This window comes from Macaca thibetana, chromosome 4, assembly GCF_024542745.1.
Source record: "Macaca thibetana thibetana isolate TM-01 chromosome 4, ASM2454274v1, whole genome shotgun sequence".
NCBI lineage: Eukaryota > Metazoa > Chordata > Mammalia > Primates > Cercopithecidae > Macaca > Macaca thibetana.
This window is the reverse complement of record NC_065581.1, coordinates 141,524,891-141,544,371: the sequence shown is the minus strand read 5'-3', so window position 1 is coordinate 141,544,371 and position 19,481 is coordinate 141,524,891. Positions and strand designations below refer to the sequence as shown.

General features: G+C 38.9%; 1 protein-coding gene across 2 annotated transcripts in view; it reads left to right on the top strand.

Moving 5' to 3' along the window:
- The first annotated feature begins 3,934 nt into the window (after positions 1-3,934).
- NKAIN2 (sodium/potassium transporting ATPase interacting 2) overlaps positions 3,935-19,481 on the top strand; it is a 1,020,196-nt gene continuing 1,004,649 nt past the window's right edge. The window contains exon 1 of one of the 2 annotated variants that reach the window (XM_050788729.1): positions 3,935-4,013. In XM_050788729.1, coding sequence (XP_050644686.1) covers positions 3,960-4,013 — 54 coding nt within the window. In that variant the 5' untranslated portion in view covers positions 3,935-3,959. The remainder of the gene's footprint in view (positions 4,014-19,481) is intronic. The other variant, XR_007725171.1, reaches the window with a different exon arrangement.

Sequence of the window (19,481 nt, the reverse complement as noted above, 5' to 3'; positions counted from 1 at the left end):
TAATTGTTGCTTTTATGCTTTTAAACTAATGAATGGAGGCAATAACACTCAGTGAAATTGTTCAGCAGAGTTGCAACGCCAAGCTTGAGCTTTTGGTGTAGCTGAAGTGATTGAGTGTTAGCTGTCTAACTCGGCTCACTTAGTGGCTGTGTGCCTACTGCATTGCATGAGTTGTTCTGAGAGATAAATGAGATAATATATCCGAAACAACCTTGAAAAGTACTTTAAAACAGCATGGCAAGGTGAGGCAGATGGAGGTGTGGAATATGCGGCACATTTTCCCCATAGAAACAAGGCAATTCACAATAGTTATGTCACCGTATTAGTCAACAAAAGGTCTAACACCTTATATAGCTAAACAGTTTATGACCTTATTTCTGAGTGCAAATGCAATCAACATTCAAATTGGAGACATTTCTCTCCTTCATACATGGCTGTGGAACTGCTGGGATTCTCTTTTTAGTCTCTTCTACTAAGACACTCAGTTCCAGGAATAATAGAAAACAGAATAGGAAATGCATAGCCACATCAAGTTATAGAATTGCATCCGTAACTAGGGTGCTCTTTCATAAGTCAGGCATTGCCTGTACTGTATATAAAGCATGTGATGCCAATTTAGCTTAGAGATAAAATATGTGATTATTCTTCTAAATATTTTTGTAATCACTTTTGTATGTAATTCTAAAAGAATGACAGGCAAGTATATTGAAATAAAGGAGTGTGGTACAGTAGTTCGAAAGGCGAATTTTGGTGTCTCATAATCATGCCCTTCAAATTCTAATTCTGCTGCTAAAAGCATGTGCATCCCTGATAAAAATATTTGATTTCTCTCTGAGTTTGTATATCTTTAGAACGCACATTGTATCAACTCACGTGTTTCCTTTGAGAAATGAATGAGACGATGTAGGTTTAGTACATAAGGCAGTAGTTGTACACAGTGAAGTCTCAACATTAAATGTTTGTAGTTCACACTTCTGAGAATACTGTGCCAATGATGTCAGATGAGGTATAAAAGCCCTTGGAGACTGCCTTAGGTTGGGATTCTCAAGAGACAGGCTCTGACACAGGATTTGAGTGGTTTATTTCAGAGGTGATCCCAGGAAGCAGCGGTATAAAAGTAGGGAGATGAGGCATGGAAGGCAAGGAAGCCAATTCAGAGCGCATGAATGAGCGAGTTACTCCTATGGGCACCTAGGGCTCAATCTCGGTGGGGACCTTAATGGTGTAGACTAGAACATGTCTGAGGGTTTCCCGTATGTGGATTGAAGCAGCTGGGGTATTTATCCACCAATTCCCATCCATTATTGGGTGAGAGCAGCTCTTAGGGCTGGAACCTTATTGTTCAGCCAAACACCTCCAACGGCTAGCAAACAGACTGTCCCAAGTGATTACAAAAAGGCAAGCATGGACTGAAAGGGCACAGTCCAAGAACTATGGTGGTGCACTGCCGGAGTCAGCTACAGAAAGCATTCTGCTTTCCTATACAACCTAAAGATTACTCAGGCTATTGCTGGTTGCGGGGAAACCTCTGTAGGATTATGGAGGGATCCATATAAATGTGTTGTTCCTATGATAAATTCAAGGAGGTAACAGAACTCTTTTGACAATATGGCAGCAGCTTCTTGAATGGTCAACTAACTTACAGCTTTCCGTCTGGCAATGCAAAATACCTATAACCCTAGCAGGCACAGGACAACTAACGTGTATAAAGACAGAATAAGAACAACTAGGAGAAACATCTTCCACTAGATAACTCTGGCTTCTGTTCTACCAAAGGTTGTGGAACTATTACCTTCGAGACTTTGCAGCGCCTAAGAGCACATATTGGGCTCTTGGGAATTTTATTAAACATTGAAAGGCACTTTTCAGAAGAAAAGCCCCTTTACAAATGGGGCGATTAAAAGTAGACATTCTCATTATCGCAATAAAATATCTGTGCTCCATAAATTTAACAGTTAATCCCTTTTTGGCTCTCTAGGACTGACAAATCGTTTCTGAAAATTCAGTGCCAGGCTTCTGGAGAATAAAGTCTCTCTGCCCTATTCAATTTATTTGTATTTAGTCATTCTGATACATCATAATGTTTATTCAAAGGAAGCAATCATTCGGGATCCTTATTTGTGGTTCCCAGCATAACTTCATCCTGTACAAATGCCATTTTTCTCACTAGGCGCCAAGTTGCATTTGCTACAGAAAGCTCTCTGCTTGATGTGGTTTTGTCATCGTAATCTCTTAAGAAGGGTGCTAGGGAGTTGGTTGCTATTTAGCTCCCTAAACCATCCTCTTATCAATCGCGGCACTTCACCCCAATGAGTCATTTCCTCAGTGGATCTCAACAAATCATCTTCACTTCCTGGAAAAGTTAGGATTGTTTTCATTAGCTGCCCGGGCTAAAAAGGAAACTTGGTCCTAAATACTCACGCCCCAGGGGCAGCCACTTGGGACAGCATATTGCGCCCTTCAGCTTTCCGCCCGCAGGTGGCAGCAGCGGGCTCCGAAGCCTGGCTCCGCAAGTAGCAGCCGCTTCACAGCTTCAGGCGGGTGCTCAGCGAAGGCTGGAGCCTCTCCACTAGGAATCCACACCCAGCCGGGACGGTCTGTGAGGCTGAAGTAACTGAGTATTAAACTGGTCTCCGACTCTTTAATATTTTAAGTGAAAACAAACAACAGTTTGATGCTTCAACATCAGCAGCAACAGCACTCATTGCATCCCTATTCGCTCCGGTTGCTAAATTTTCCCAACTCCAGCAGCAACACGGTCCCCTTCCCCAAACAGGGTCGACTCCGTAGCTCTCTGCGCTCCGGACCTTTAGATTCTAGGGAGCACAGGGCAGCCGAGTGTTCGGCGGTGCGTCTGGGGCCGCCGCGCCCCTTCTCCTCGCCACCTCTGGCCCTTCCGCCACTCGGGCTTTCCTGCCGCTCTGGATGCCTCGGCTACACCCTTGTTCTATGACCCCAGTCTCCTTCCCTAACCCTCCTCTTCGTCCCTTCTTCCCCGAGCGCCCGCACGCACACACACTCGGTTCGCTCCCGCAGAGTGCCGCGGCTCGGCTCCGGCTCCGGGAGCAGGACCGACTCCAGCTCAGGACACCGCGGTCATGCCGCCCGGACTCCTAGCCCCGAGGCCCCGGTCCCCGCCGCCGCCGCTTTCGCGCCCCTCCTTTCTGCCTAGACACCGCCACCAGCGGCCGCCTGGGCGGCAGCCCCGGCCGTCCTCAAAGTTGGCCCCCTAGGAGGGGGCGGCGGGGAGCAGGTTGAAGGATTTGTTGGAGGAGGAGGATTCACACATCTGGGCGAAGGGAGGGGCAGCGCCGCTGCTGGGACGCGGCGCGGACCCGCATCACTGCGCGCAGCAGCCGCTGCAGCAGCCGCTGGGGATCGCGGAGCCCGGACGCCTCCGCTCGGCCCGCGCCCCGCTCCCAGCCCCACCCCCGCCCGCCGGGCCCCTCAACGCAGGGCGCAGAGAGCCGCGGGCTGCGCAGGGAGGCGGGCAGCGGCCCGCGCGCGCTTCTGCCGCCCCCGGAGCCGGCGCGCGGAGAGCGCAGGGCGAGCGCGCGTCGGGCGGCGGCCGCGCTGGGGGGCGTGAGGCGAGCGGCGCGGGGAGCGGCGGGGGCGAAACTTCGGGGGCCAGATGCCCGAGGGCGCGGCGGCGCTGCCAGGCTGCCGCTGCTGCCCCTGCGGGCCCCGGGCGCGTCTCCGCAGGCGGCACTGCCTGCGGCGCGGCGTGTGCACCGAGCGAGTGAAGGTATGTGTGGCGGGCGCGGCTGGAGCTGCCGCCGCCGCCGCCGCACCAGCAGGTCCTAATGCCTGTCACTTCCCAGGACGCTGGCAGCAGCAGCCCGGAGCCCCCGAGCCCTCCGCAGGTTTGCCTGTCCTTCCCCGCGATCTGATTGGATAAAGTGGGGGCTCGACGGTGGCCGACGTGGGACAGTCTGGCTGTGGCAGGGGTCTCGGAAACCATGGGTTATTGCAGTGGCAGGTGCACGCTTATCTTTATCTGTGGCATGCAACTGGTAAGTGACACTTGGGTCCCCTTATTCTGTAATGTGTCTTTGAGATAATGGGCACGGGAGTGCAGTAAAGGGTCTGCCATTGACTTGCATGGAAGAAAAAAATAAAAGAGAAGGTGACAGATATATTGCCTATATTTAAGATGATTTCAGGGAGACGCACTCTGGGGTACAGGAGAGGTGAGCCTTTCCGCTCCCACCTATTTGTGTCCCTGTTAAGACAGTTTGACAGGTGCGGGTTAAACTTGTCTTTAATTTCTTTAGGCAAAGCAAGGTGTAGCTCTTGTTCTTTATGCTTTGAATTCCTATTCATGTAACAACGTGATTGTCACCTACAATTTACTGTACAGGTGTTAAACAGAGAAATATGGAATTTTGGACTTTTCTCTATACTAATTTTGCAGTATCTTTGTTTATTCATAGATATGTTTTTTAGGAAAATGTTGTCTTTAAGTATAATGCTCTAAAAAAACCACTATTCAGGGCAGATTGTATCCTTACAACAGTCTCATTTAGAAGCCACATTGAGTTTTTAAAGTGTGCAGATTGAACAAAAATACTTAGATGAACTCAGCAACACCATTGTCATAGACAGAACCAGTACCTTTAAATCACAATTAACAGACAATTCCAAGAAAAAATATTCTGTCTTACATTTTGCTTATTATTGCTCCTGAAATAGATACTGTTGTCTGATCCTATAGGATGGAGAATTGTGTGTACTTTTTGAGGAATGTTGTACAGTTGCAAAGAGGCAAGGAACCAATAGTGGAAAACGTCATGTCTCTGAATTTCAATTCCTTAAGGGCAATGGAAGGAGGGTCTGAGTAGAGTTGAGAGATGAAAAATATACCACTCTACGTGGTTAATTTGAGGTAGGATCTACTTGCTCACACTTGTCGTTAAGTAGATTTCCTTAGAAAGTATAAATTAACTGGAATAGTCATCCGCATTTTCAACAATTGTTTCATAAAGGTTGAGGTGACTACAAGGCAGAAGATGTTTGAGTGTCCAATCAGTAAAGTGTTCAAAAGAGCAAGGATTTGCCATTGCAACTGACAGAGGAATTCCTTAAGTGTTCTTGTTTATCAGTTGTCGTGAAGCCCGTGAGTGTTAGCTATTGCTGCTTTGTTTAATATTTAGCTGAAACAGTGCTTTTTGTTGTGTGTTGTCTTAGGATGTTTTTCTTTCCCATGAAAGTTATCTGATGGTGTCTATTTTGATCTGTGATTTATGCACTTATGCACTTGGTTGTAAGAAAAAAAAGATGAAACTATAAATATAATTTTCAGAATGTAGTAGTTTCTCAATGATGTGTAAACCAGTTTATTTTTCTGTTCCATAGAGTCATATAAGTTTTGCAATAAAGGGTTTTTACTCTTAATAATAAAGCTAACCAGAAGAATGAGGGAGTTTACTTTGTTAAACAACCCATTAGGCCAAGTCTGCCAAAATGTATAAAGGTTTTCAAAACATCCTTTTTTTATATATATTATTCAGAAAATAATACATTTGCTGATTCACTGTGTGAAAGCATAAAACTGTGAGAATGAGTGGGTGTGTAGATCATTCTTATGCTCTTTTCAATTTAAAATTTGAAAAACGTGATTTAATTTCTAATCATTTAATATAATAGGGCTTTCTTATGGCAAATGTATGCACTAGATCTATATGACATTTTGTGTGATGAATACAAACTCCTCAAGAAATTAATTTTAGAAAAACGTAAATATACCAATAGGGAAACTATTCAAAGTAGAATGATAAAGCTAAAGGCTCCTTTGTGTTTTTGTGTGCTCACACATGTGTGTATGTGCACATGCTCTTGAGTACATGAATGCATCCATACATACAGTGGTGTCTTGAGAGTTGCACCATCACTTATGAAACAGAAATTCTGAATTATACTAGGTTCTTTAACAGAATAGTCGTAGCTGTAATACAGAAGAGCACAGTCTAAGCAAGCGTACATTGGAATCCTAAGGAGTTCTATGTTCTATAAGAATCATGTGATTTTGCCCATTCAGACTTTATGTGCCACCAGGTTAATATAATTAGCAGCCATGTTAATGCAGATGCAGAACAAAAAACAAAGGACAAAGAAAATCCAATTGTTTTGATAGGGAGAAAAGATCACACCTTAAAGGACCTCAGAGATTCTTGGTAATTGTTGCATTTTGGAAATACAGTGTTTGATTTTAAATAAAATAATTATTTTGCAAATTAATAGTTGCAAAGCCCTGCACTAAAAAAGTAGATGGGTGGGTACGTTTTCCTTTTGCTCTCAATAGATTTTTAAAAACTTTTTATGTCTGCGCTATTATGAGTAGATTGTTTTACAAATAAACCAGGTTTCTAGACTAAGTTATGACTCATGTACCATTGACTGAAATAAAAGTTAACCCAGTTTTGGTTACTTCTGAAGTGTTTAGTATGTGTTCTTGTAACATTTGGGCATCTTTTCTTTTTTTTTTTTTTTTTTGTAACTGTACAGGAAAAATCTTAGATTTCTTAAAATCAGTTGAGGCCAAAGAGAGTCTAAGTTAGAAATTTTATTCCGTTTCTTTATTACGTGACTTGATTAAGGTTCTGGAAACATTAATCTGTCCTCTAAGCAAAGTATTTGTATTTTAAATAAACTTAAAGGGATGTTTACATCTGCACCAATTTGCAGCTAATCTTAGGAGAGGATGAGGTGGCTTTTGGTATTGTGGATATGGTAATCTCATTTATTAGGTTTTTATGAGACCAGACACGATGTTTTGACCATTTAACAAATGAGGGACAGAGACGGATTCTCCAGAGACATTTACCTGTCAGAATTCTGTATCTGTGCTTTACATTAGTTAAATATACATTTAATTTAATGTTTGGCAGACTACAAGTATAGATAAACACACACTCTTCTCAAAAATCAGGAAATCTGTTTATAAAACAAGAAACTAGAATTTCAGACCATAGAGATTCAATACAAAACTTCCATTTTATGAAAAACTGTCTCCATATGTATCATAAATTAAAATCTTTGAGTTGTATGGTTATGTCAACTTCAGATTTTAGGGTGATTCCTACATAAAGGAGTATGATCTCTGGAAGCAGATGTACTCCATGTGCAGAATCCAGAGCTTAAGCTCATAATCTCAAGAAGGTAATTTTCTTTTTATCGTTGCTGTCCTTAATACTCAGAAACTGAAGATTTCAGATAGTAACAAAAATCATCACTGCATTTGCAGTAGTGGTTGTAGTGGTGTAGGACAAGAAGTATTTAACTTCTTATTTACTATTTGTAACTTTCAGCAGGTTGTGAAAGTTTTGGCATTTTTTACCCCAATGTGTGATTGAATCAGAGTTCTTTTATAAATATTGAAAAAAAACTCTGATATCTCTCAGTGTGAAAAAATACTGTTAAAATATGAAAGAATATAACTTAATTTAGACTGAAAGGACAGATTTGTTTTCAAGTAAAGAAACTCAAAATCCCATATTTTGTACATTAGACCCCTGGGTGGCACAAAACATGTCATAAACTATTGAAAGAAAGTTTAGATTTACACTCCACAGATTAACACTTGAAAAATGCCACTGTTGCCATGAACTGTATGAAATATTGTTAACTTGGAGCAGGTGCAACTAACAATTAGGTTAGTACACATTGTGTGTGCAGCTGTGTGAAGGATTACATTTGAAACTTGAGAATGATCAGTTACTTTGTATCTCAGGATTGCTAACCATTTTCAAAGATACACTTTTTTTTTTTTCCTTAAGATGTCCTGAGTGTAGACTAAATTAAAAACAATTTTATTATAATTATGGAATACTTCAGTGATCGTGGTTTTATGCAGTGTTCTATTCATGTGCTATTTTATTACTTTTTAGAAAATAAAGCATTGCCATGAAGTAGCTTGAAAAGTGCAGGTAGAATCTTATGATATTTCTAGTATACTTTTGACAAGTTTGACAGTTCTTGGGAAGTTTAGAACTTTATCTGCCACAAAACTTCCTGGCTCAGAGAATTTTAACTTTTTAGGATTCAGATGCCATTGATGATAAAATCTTGAAGTTGTTAACCAAACTTATTCATGAAGATGACTGAAAATCTCCATACAATACTTTAGAAACTTATGTAAAGATATGTTGAGTTTGCTAAGTTGTAAAATGATAACTTTCTTCTTTTTAAATGTTTTCTATTTATGCATCCTGAATATTGTTGGACATGGTTTTGTTTTTAATTTATCCTCACTGTAATTTAGCACTACTCTGCTCTGTCTTACGTATACCAAGAGATACCTAGAAACTTCTTCTAGTGTCCAGCTTTGTTTCTTCGTTCACAAAGCAGGTAGCGACTTCTTTTCTTGAATACAGCTAAAGTTTCAAAAAGTCAACCCATGTGGAGCTGTTCCCTGCTTCCTCAAATAAAGGCTTGGATGGGCAGCATTTTTTTCTAAAGAATGCCAGAGTCGTCTCTGGCATGGGGCCTGTGTGTGGGTAATGACCCAGAAATGCAAATGTGCTTTGCTACCTCCTTTACCTCCGACGCTGCTTTACTTTGAGGTCGGATTCTCTACTTGCCCAGTCAAGAATTTCAGAATGGAAGTCAGGGATTCCTTAAAATAGGAAGTCTTCATTTTTTGTTTTTTATTTTTAATATGTGTGTGCTAGAGAGAAATAAAATCTGAGAGACAGAAACATATTTTAACATTTCTATGTTGATCCTGGAAATATAAATACAAAAATTATGGCACCAATAGCATTAAATGTTTGTATATACTAATAATGCCTAAAATTCCAAAGGTTGTATTTCAGTTTTGTTATTTGGTAGAATTTCAAACAGCGCAGTATCATTTTTTCCTAAGCAGTTTGAAACTCATATTGGTATTAATGGAAATTACGCTATTTCCAATAACACACAAATGTCAGAAATGAAACACACACATAGGAAAAACATTTGTTTCCTGTTTTTTTTTTTTTTTTTTCTGATATAATGAACTCTTCTGATTTTTGTTATTTTTTTCCCCTCATGGAAACTTGATTGTTGTTTATTTTCAATATAATAAAATACATAAGCCATCAAGATACAATGTATGTAGGGCTACTTTTTTTCGTAACAGTGATAGAATAAGTACTCTACTTACTCCTAATTTCTATAGGATGGAAATAAAATTATATGAAGCCTTTGTTCTTAGCATCCCCAAGATATTAAAACATATTTAAAAATTATGAAGGAACAAGATAAAATTATATATCATTTTCTTTCTCCAGATTATGGTAGAAATGAAATGTATAACTTGGTTTTCTCTTCTTTTAGTATTTCAGTTCATGCTTTGTAATACTCCTGTGCACATGTGGGCATGTAATAAATTTGTTATGCTTTTTTTCTTTTGTTAAAAAATATTTCAGTTATGTTTAGATATAAAATTCTCAATATATAAAGAAATTACTAGCTTCATCTTCCTGAAATAAGTATTTTTCTTTTTCTTTCCTTAAATTATAAAACAGGCACTGAGTCTAGCTTATAGGAATATTCTAAGATTTAGTCTTATGCAGGATATAGACTCTTTCTGTTTTTCCAACCTGGAATAAGAATAAGGTATCTTCAAAGGCTTATAATTTTTACCTTTTCAGCTACTTGTGGATCCCATGCTAACTTGATCCCTGTAAAAACTCCTTGAAATGCTACATATAAACTGATTTTTATGTGCATTTTGAAATAAATTATTTTTTCATTTCATGCATTTTTAAATAATTTATTATGCTTTTAAAATCTAGTTTTATAAAATAAACAATAATGAAAACATTATTATTTATTGGAAGCTTATTCTTGGCTAAATATGTTTTTTTTTTTTTTTTTTTTTTTTTTTTCCGCTGAATCCTCTCCAGTAATCCTAAGGGGTAGGTAATAGATATTAATATCCTCACTTTACCAGGGAGGAGATGGAGGCCTTGAAAAGTTAAGCTGTGTTTTTAAGTCACCCTCTTAGTAAGTGGAGAAGCTTGGATTCAAACCCGGGTCTGTCTGAATCTCAACCTGACTCTGAACCTGTGCCACACTGCATCCCTTCCATGTGAAATAAAATCATAGCAGCCTCTCATGTTTGTTTTACTGAAGGAATTAAGTACCTACCTACTAATTCCTTAGTGACCCGTTAGTCAACACCTAGGTTTAGAGGGTGGGGTGGATTGATGTCAGGCTACTGTCCAAACCTGACCGACTTGGGTAATCTTGGGGTTTGACAACTATGAGCAGCTGGTGTATGGACTAGAGAATAAAAGGGCAGAAGGGGAAGCTCCCCTCTTCAGAGCAAGTATCCATTGCTGTTCCCATGCATTTGGGCCGACTTTTGACAGATAACCATGCAACAGGGTCTTAGAAATTTGATATGTATGCTTAAAATGGATTATATGGAAAGAAAAAATATATTCATTTTTTAAAAAATCCAGCTGTTTTTAAAACCACTCCTCAAGGAATGACCAGTGCACAATAATGTTATTTGCCTGTTTTTTGTTTGTTTGTTTGTTTGCTTGTTTGTTTTTTACATGCTCCAGATCCTAAATTCATCCAGACCACCATCGACTAATAATATTTGCCATAATTATTGTACTTGGGAAGAAAGAGAGTAAATATGTTATTTAAAATATGTATTGAATATCCTTGAACACGTTTTGAACCTAAGTGTGCATCAGAATCTCCTGCAGGATTTTTAAACATAGATTTTTGGGCCCTCCCTTAGAGTTTCTGACTCCAGAGGTCTGTGCCAGGACAAGAGAATTTGTATTTCTAAGGAATTCCCAGATGATGCTGATGTTGATGATCAGGCACCAAATTTTGAGAACTGTTGGCCTATAATATGTGTCTTCACCTAATGGTGTTACAAGAGAACATGAACCTAGTTTTTGAAATTCTTCAATCCAACTAGATAATTAACTCAATTCTTCCTATGTCCTGCTACTGATATGAAAGAAAACTTTTCTCCAGGACCTATTTCTGACTTCCAGCTTAGTTCTATTCAGAAGTTTAAATAGGAGAAATGCAAGGTCTTTTCAGCGCATTTGTGTCTTTGCAATGAATTGAAATACAGAAGAATCTGAAAGCAAGCACCCTCATGTCTGGTAATGCTAGAACATAATTGGATCCTTCACCTGCCTCTCTTTACTAGCCTAGCCACTCATTAGGGTAAGCACAGCCCTGGGGGCAGAGAGAGAGAGAGAGAGAGAGAGAGAGAGAGAGAAAGAAAGAGAGATAGAGAGAAGAGGAGAGGGAAGAGAGGAGAGAGGGAGGAGAGAGGAGGGGGGAGAGAGAGAGAGGAAAGAGAGAAGGAGAGGAGAGAGAGAAAGAGAAAAGAGAGAGAAGGAGAGGAGAGAGAGAGAGGAGAGAGAGAGAGAGAGAAAGAGAGAGAGAGAAAGAGAGATGCTGAAAAAGTACTGGGCTAAGTTAGAAGCTGGATTTTAATATACCAAGGAGTCTAGTGCTTCTGTATTGGGTGGCTAAATAACTATGACTTTGCCCGAGACATTTATATTTCTGGGTGCTGTTTCCTCATTTGAAAAATAGGGCAAATAATTCCTGACCTATTTACCCTATAGAATAGAAGTATCTAGGGGAGAGAATGTGCTTAAAGTTAATATCTTTGCAGTTTTAATGGTTTAACCTTTCAGAACAGTTCATCTAGTGAGCCCAGGAGTAGTTATAGGGTTGTTAATGGCCAGTGGCCCTAGTTAGAACAACTAGTTTTTTTCATACAATCATTTTTTTCTTCACCCACCCATAAATTTTGTGAGGCTGTATAAATAAGGATTAAAACACTAGGTACAAGTGGTTTGAACTAGATAGTATGCCATGTGCCTGATATACCTACTTTAAGTATTCATTAAAATGAAACTTGGATTTTACAAACAAGTCAACATTGTTCTTCAGGCCAGTATTTCTAAAACTGTGTTCTGTCGACACTAGTTCAGCAAGTCATTGTACTGAGCAAGAACTCTTATCCCTCCCACCACCCCCCACCCTCGAGGGTCACAGTGCATATTAGCATATTAGCAGCTACAGGAAGTCCTGCACTAAACACCTGCTTAATTCCATTTAACTCAGCAAATATTTAGAGTGCTTGCAGTGAACCAAGAAATGTCTTTTTCTGATATCCCCTATTTATCTTCCGTGGAACTAGCATTTTCAGCAATACTTTTCAGGGAAATATTACTCCAGGCTAATGATGCAGTCTACAAGTTAATATTCAGTGATGGCCTAAACAATATTTAAAGATTAAGAATTCAGTACAGAAACTCAACTGATTAAACAGATGCATAACAAATAATGCATAAAGATGTTTAAGAATATAAAATATTATCAAGTGATTAAAACAAATGAATAGAAACTTGTTTTCAGATGCTTGGCTATTTTATATTATGTATGTTCACTTGAGTTTCTTGAAATTATGTTTCAAACACTAAAAACCCTTAACTGAAACTCAATCAAGTCCAATTGCTGATATGGCAAAGAGGTTGACGTGTTGCATTAGTTTTGGAACTTCTGATATTTAGAACTCTGGAACACCTTGGAGAGGGCATTTGCAGAAGCACTTTCGTTTTAAGGCAGTGGATGAGGAGCAATGTCCGTATCCTACATCTATAACCAGGCTAGCTTTTCCAGCATCTCAGCCTACATATTTGCCTTAGGCGGGGGAGTGGTGAAGAGTCCTCATACTGACTTTTGTTTTTTAATCAATGCATTACACTCTAAAACAGTAACACATTTAAAACCCCCAACAATGTTGCATTATTTGGAAACAAATGAGTCTTAGTTTGAAATGGAGGAATCAAATTGGTACACCCTATTCTTAACAGAAGTCTTTGTGTGCATCTGTATTATGCTAATTACACAACAGAATAAGGAGATATTTCAAATCCTTTAACTGACAGCCGTGTATCAAATGATGGAAGGGTCTATGTTACATGTGAACTGTTCGGTGGTAGGGAATTCATAGTATCCTAACCTACACAGGCTTGTAGCCATAAGAGATATACAAGGTGGATCGCCCAGAGTATTGTTTGTATTACAGTCTCTGACACCACTTGGACACAAAAGTTGAAAGAACCTCTGCAAGCCACAAGGAGAAGAGAAAATTATACTGGGTTGGAGTGCTGCCTTCTGTGGTCTTGACCCCCGGAGAAGGGCTGTGCTGATTGTCCTGGGGTTGAGCACTTCTTTTGGCACCTGCAGTGGTGGAAGGCACCTTGTTCCTGGGAATCATAATTCATCCTGGTGGGCACAGTGATTCTGACCTCACTCTCTTGTTAGTCTGTAAGCTAGAGATAAGGTACCCTATAAGAGATGCTCTATGAAGGTTTTACCTGATTGCTTTGAAGTGCAGGGATGAGATTAGGGTTTGTGGATATGTGTACCCCTAGTTACTGGAAACTGTTACATAATTACATATTTGAAGCCTTTTAGAAACTATTGTAGATTTGGCCAGGTGTGGTGGCTCATGCCTGTAATTCTAGCACTTTGGGAGGCCAAGACTGGTAGATCACCTAAGGTCAGGAGTCCGAGACCAGCCTGGCCAACACAGCAAAATGTCATCTCTGCTAAAAATACAAAAATTAGCAGGGCATGGTGGTACATGCCTGTAGTCTCAGCTACTCAGGAGACTGACGCATGAGAATTGCTTGAACCTGGGAGGCAGAGGTTACAGTGAGCCCAGATCATGCCACTCACTCCAGCCTGGGCAACAGAGCGAAACTCATCTCAAAATATAGATTTGATGATACATAGTTGGTATATAAAGAGCTCTGAGCCTTTTTTTGTTTTTAATCTTTTTTCTTTTTAAATAAAAGATGCTCACAACTTTAGTGAGTAGTGAACCTATAGCCTGAGATTTTCTCAAATATTGGAGCGATGTATAGGATTATGTGTTTCTTACCCTTATCAACAGGAATTAATGGAGTTTCATTTTTGACCATGTTTTATAAAATGTGGTTCCATTTTATTCACCCAAAAGATAGTAGTTAAATTATAGCCGTTCAGTAGCATTTATGAGTTTGCCTTTTCTATGCACCTGGAGTTAAAGGCTTCCTTCATTTTCCTACAAGGCAGGGTGTGGAGGGGTGGGTGCAACTCCTGAATGTCTAACAGTTCAAAAGCAATTAAGTAGTACTCTACTTAAAACAATGTTTTAAAATTCATTATGAATTGGAATCCACAATAAATTGAATTATCATGAATGAATTCATAGATTAATTTTCTTAAGAACATATTTCTGGTTTTATCAAAAATGTTCCTGGGAAGTTTCACAGGCTCTTAGATATATGAGGCAATGCATTTCCAGTTTACCATTTTATAGACTGTCCTCTAATAGATTTATTTTTATTTAGAAAAGCTGCCTTAAAAATCAGGCAAATAGCATTAAGTTCAGTTTACGTTTAATAAATACAAATCTTGCAACAACAATATTTGGTGACATTTAATTATATTCCTCTTTTATTAAAATCCTTAAGGGAGACCTGTGGTTTTCACTTTCTTTTCATAAGAAAGAGGTGTTAATGATCACTGTGTTACTGTACCTACCTTTACTCACACTCTGTTAAGGACATTAAACTTGTGTCATATTTTTTTCCCTTACACCGAGAGAAATAAACCCCAGTGAATTTTTTTTTTGAAGTTTATATAGTGATTTGATGCAAACTTTACACACAGACTAGGGTCGTTGCATATTTCCTACATCTTTTAACTTAATCTTTCGTAATGTGAATAAAAATGTTACATGCAATGGATGAAGAGCCAGATGTGCAGACCCTGCCCTGGATGTTGGGAGATGAAGACCCTGAAAAGCATTTGCCTGGAATGGTTCTTAGCCTGCAGTGCTGTATTGCAGTCATGATCATTTAAAAGTGAATGAAGTAATGAATGAATAGTGGGAGGAAATTAAGTAATTACTAAATCAGCTTCATCAAGTAGGATTTATGAAATGTCCACATACGAATAGCATAATGAACATGTGCTGAATAAATTAAGTGTGTGTTTCTACCCTTTGGCAATTAGGATATGATGTAACTGAGAAGAATGTCAAGCCATGTTTCTGTCATAAATCTAGTATCTAGTGGTTTTAATAATTTAAGATTAGTTTAAATTGCAACCTGTTCTTTATCATTTATTAATTTATTAAGCCGTATTACTTATTATGCTAGAAGCTAAGCATGTTTTACTGTATTTCATTCATTGTGTGCTATAAAATCACACTTATACTTACTGTAAATAAGATCAATTTTGGTGAGACATAAATGTGGATGTCTGGGTCATTTTGCCCCATTTAAAAGTGTTAATTCATATAAGTTTAATTCACATTATCTAGTATTTAATGCATTTGATACAACATTACTTCCAAGGGTTTTGTTAAATCAGAACATAAATAACAAAGTTAATTTTGTCTTTATTTTTCATATCTCTAGAGCAGTAGTTTTGAACTTTTTTGGTTTGTTTTTAGTTTGTTTGGCATGGAATCTTGCAAATCTGATAAAAGCTACTCTCTTACCAGGAAAATGGGCTTCAAAAACTTGTGAACTCAATCTGTGAAACTGAGATGAAAACCCCTAGTATAAATTCTTAATTTTATTTGTCTGCCATTTCATGAAGAGCTTCTGCTTATCAATTTTGATTCAGTTACTTTGAACCCAGGAAACATTTAAGAGACTATGTACATACTTGATATATACAGCTATATATTGTAAAGATATACATATATACACACGCATGTGTGTGTATATAGTGTGCAAGTGTGTGTGTATAATGCAAAATTTGAGAAGCCCGGAGTAGGGTTGGGGAGTAGAACCAAACTGACCTCTGTCAAGGAGATTAAATGTTGCATGTAGATATACCCTTAGTATAGGGCAGCATGGTAAGAACTTAAGAGAAGTGAGAATAAAATACAAAGGAAATTTATGGGAAGGATTAGTTATCTCCTCATAGGTTGATCAAACAATATATGGGGGCCTAGTATATGATAGGGAGGATTTCTATAGTTAGAGATTGCAGAAAAGAGCATCCCAGGTGGAAGAAATGATGGTAGTAGAAAGGTGAGAATGAAAGAGAATATGTGTGGGACAATGAAGGTTCCAGTTGAGTGGCAAGTAGGGAAGAATTGTGAGGTGACTTAGGGAATGGAAGGGGTAGGAGTCTGATTCAGTTTGGTTCATAGATGAACTTGAGCTCCTTGGAAGGAGTTTGGGACCTTATAGAATAGGATACGGGTCTATAGGTGTCTGTAGATGTTAATCATCAAGGTGCATGTCCCAGTGCCCTATAGTAGAATAAGAAACAACACAATGTGAGAGTGAACGCTTGAGGTTTGGAGCAAGCCCTGTGGGGAAGGTGAGGGCAGAGTAGTAATAAATTAAAAGATTGCTAAACTGCTTCAAAGTCCCTGGTGAAATTAGGTGGCAAGCATTTGTAAGAGAACCAATTATTTCTCCATCAGTACCCACATTTCTAAGAATTGGAATGAAAAAGCAGAAAATTGAAGTTGCAGGGCTTGTGAGAACTCTAAGATGATAGTGAGAATAAAAAGTCTGAGCACAGGTAGGCGTGGGTGGGAAACCATGCTGTCAGAATGAGAAGGGGTAGTTAGGTGATTGAAATGCCAGGCAAACATTTGAGAGTAAGGAGGTGGGTACAGCAGAAGTGAGACAATGGAGGAAGTGAGAGGTAAGGTGGTGGTGGTAACAGACAAGAACAAAAGTCTAGATCTTGAAGAGGATCACTTCTTGGATGACACAAGGCCCTTGATTGGACACCTAATTGGTAGAGGGTCTAGTTATTGAGAAGAATAGGAGGCAATGAAGCTCAGCTGTTAGAAAAATCATCATTGTACATTTTGGTTTTTTAAAAGATGCTTGGAAATAAGGAACCTAAGAGAAACAGTGAGGAGAGAAAAAGATTGTTCTGGGGATTGTACATACTGGTGAGAGTTTGGGGAAAGTTTGGTGTAAGCAGATGAAAGTAAACTGGAACAGAATGATGTTTAGGGAAAGTCTGGAGACAACTGGATGGTGGGGGGATGATTTTGGAGGAATAGGAATGTTTGTTTAATGAATACGTGAATGGAGTGATTATGGAAAAGAGTAAGGTAGGCTTCAGGTGAAGCATTTTTCTCAATGTTCACAACACTGCCATTTTGGAATGATAATTATTTGTTGGGAGGGGCTGTATTGTGTATTATAGGATGTTTAGCAACATCTCTGGCCTTTATACACTAGTTGGAGTGGCATACACCTGTTTTGACAACCAAAGCGTCTCTAGATTTTGTCACATAGCAAAATAGTACCTTTGTGGAGATCCTCTGAGCTAATGTAAGGAGCTGGAAAGAGCACTTAGACATAACAGGACACTTCTTCATCTTACAGTTTGACTTGTCCAGAGGGCAGCTGAGGAGATTGTGAAGGGAAAGACCAGACTGGAGCCTGACGGTTGCAGACCTTTGAGAGTCACGCTCTTTACCCTGAGGCTCGTGTCAGAATTATCTGGAGTTTTCAAAGATGTCAACACCAGCGCCCCTTCCTCCATCCCCTCGACCTATGAAAATGGAATCTTCAGGGAGGCAACCCAGCCATCTAGCCATTTTGAAAACTCCTTAGATTATTTTGGTGTGTTTCTAAGCCAGTGGTAAATGAGGAGAATAGGCACATGAATAGTGGATATGAAGGCACGGGGAATAAACAGGATGAAAGTAAAAGAAGATTGGAAGGTAGGTTGAGACATACATTAGGAAAGAGGAGTGCTGAATAAGCATTTGTGGGAGTATTGACTGGAGATGCAATGTTGAATCTAGATTTATTTGAAAGCTACTTTTTATGGTCAATTATGTCCTCAACCAAGCCTTCAGTATTCTTTTGGCTGTTTTACTCAGTTTAGTTTGAGCCAGGTGGATTTCATCTAAGACTCAGTGAATGTCACCTTTCTTTTAGTGCCAGTAAAAACTGCTGATGAATATTTGACACTTTTAATTTGTCTTCTCCTATTTGCAATATTCTGTTAAAATATGCATATAGTATATGTTTCTTCATGAAATGTCTTAGAAAAGATTTAAGATAGGAATGCATATTAATTTTCAGGCATATAATTATTGTTGACATGCAGGGCAAACACGTTTTTCTGAATGTAGAAGTTTTAGGTCCAATTATGAGTTTTTAAGTCAATAAAATATTTGAATAAGAGTTAAGAACAATATGATTGTAAATTTAAAAATTATTTTTTAGACTCTAACAAATTTTAAAACTTCTTATGGTAACACACACACACACATACACACACACACGAATCATAACCAGGAACTTCTGTTTGAAATAATCTTAAGCTATTAACATTTTTTAGGTGATCCCCCAAACCCAAGAATGTTCAGCAAGAATTTTAATATTTGATATCCTAATTCACCAGAAGGCCCAGTTATTGCCAAAGAAGCATAGTAAAACAGATAATTTTAAATTATCCTATCTGCTGTATAATTTCGCTTGATCCAATTTGATTTCTTTCGGTAACACTTTTTTGGTGGACTCTAATTTGCATGCCTGCAGAAAAGGGAGTAAATTACAAGACTTCTTGAAGGTCCTTTTAACTTGATGGTTTTAGGATTAAATCTTGCATCTTAAATTGCCTTTCTCTGGAAGAACCAGGCATTTCTGGCCTCATTTTTGTGTAGAGGAAATTCATATATCACCTCATGCTTTTTTCTGTAAGAAAGAACCAGACAAAATAGCAATAATAGAGGCAACACAAACAAACAAAATGCTATAAACTTAGAACTAGATGTAAATGAGGCTTATCTTATTTGCAGTTCTCCAAGGATGTACTTGGGTCCACTGAAAGTCCAGGTGAGTGGAAAGGTGTGTGTTTGTCTGTGTGTGTCTGTGTAGTGAATGTAGGATGTGTAGGATGGGAGCAAAGGGGGAATGAAAATGATACCGATCATAGGTGTTAACTTCGTCAGGTGTTCTGGCTATATGCGAGGAGAGTGGGTTAACTCAGAATACATTCTTTATTTCTTAGTCTATTGTTCTTCTGGATGTGGTAAGTTTTCAACAGGCTCATTAATAGATAATCTGCAGTGCTCAGGGTGAAAAGCAGGAGTCTTCCATCTGTATGCCTTACGAATAGCATCAATGCAGAATGAAATAGAGACAGAATGGAGAAAGACTACTGTATTCAATTGAAGCCAGTGGAAGTTTAGGTAGGCCAGATTGCAATTATCCCCCACTGGAATTTAGCCAGGACACACATTAGTGCATGCTACTTTCTGTCTAGCCTAATTAAAGGATTGTTGAGAACTAACAAAGTTGGCTGACTTGCAAAAGTCAGTGCTTGCTAAAATTTGTAAGTTATAAGTGCTTAACAATATGACCTGATTTTTATGTTGGGGTCATCTTATTAATTAAAGTTTTCCAATCATCTAATTAGAAAATACAGTCTGAACTGAGTCTGGAGGATTCTGA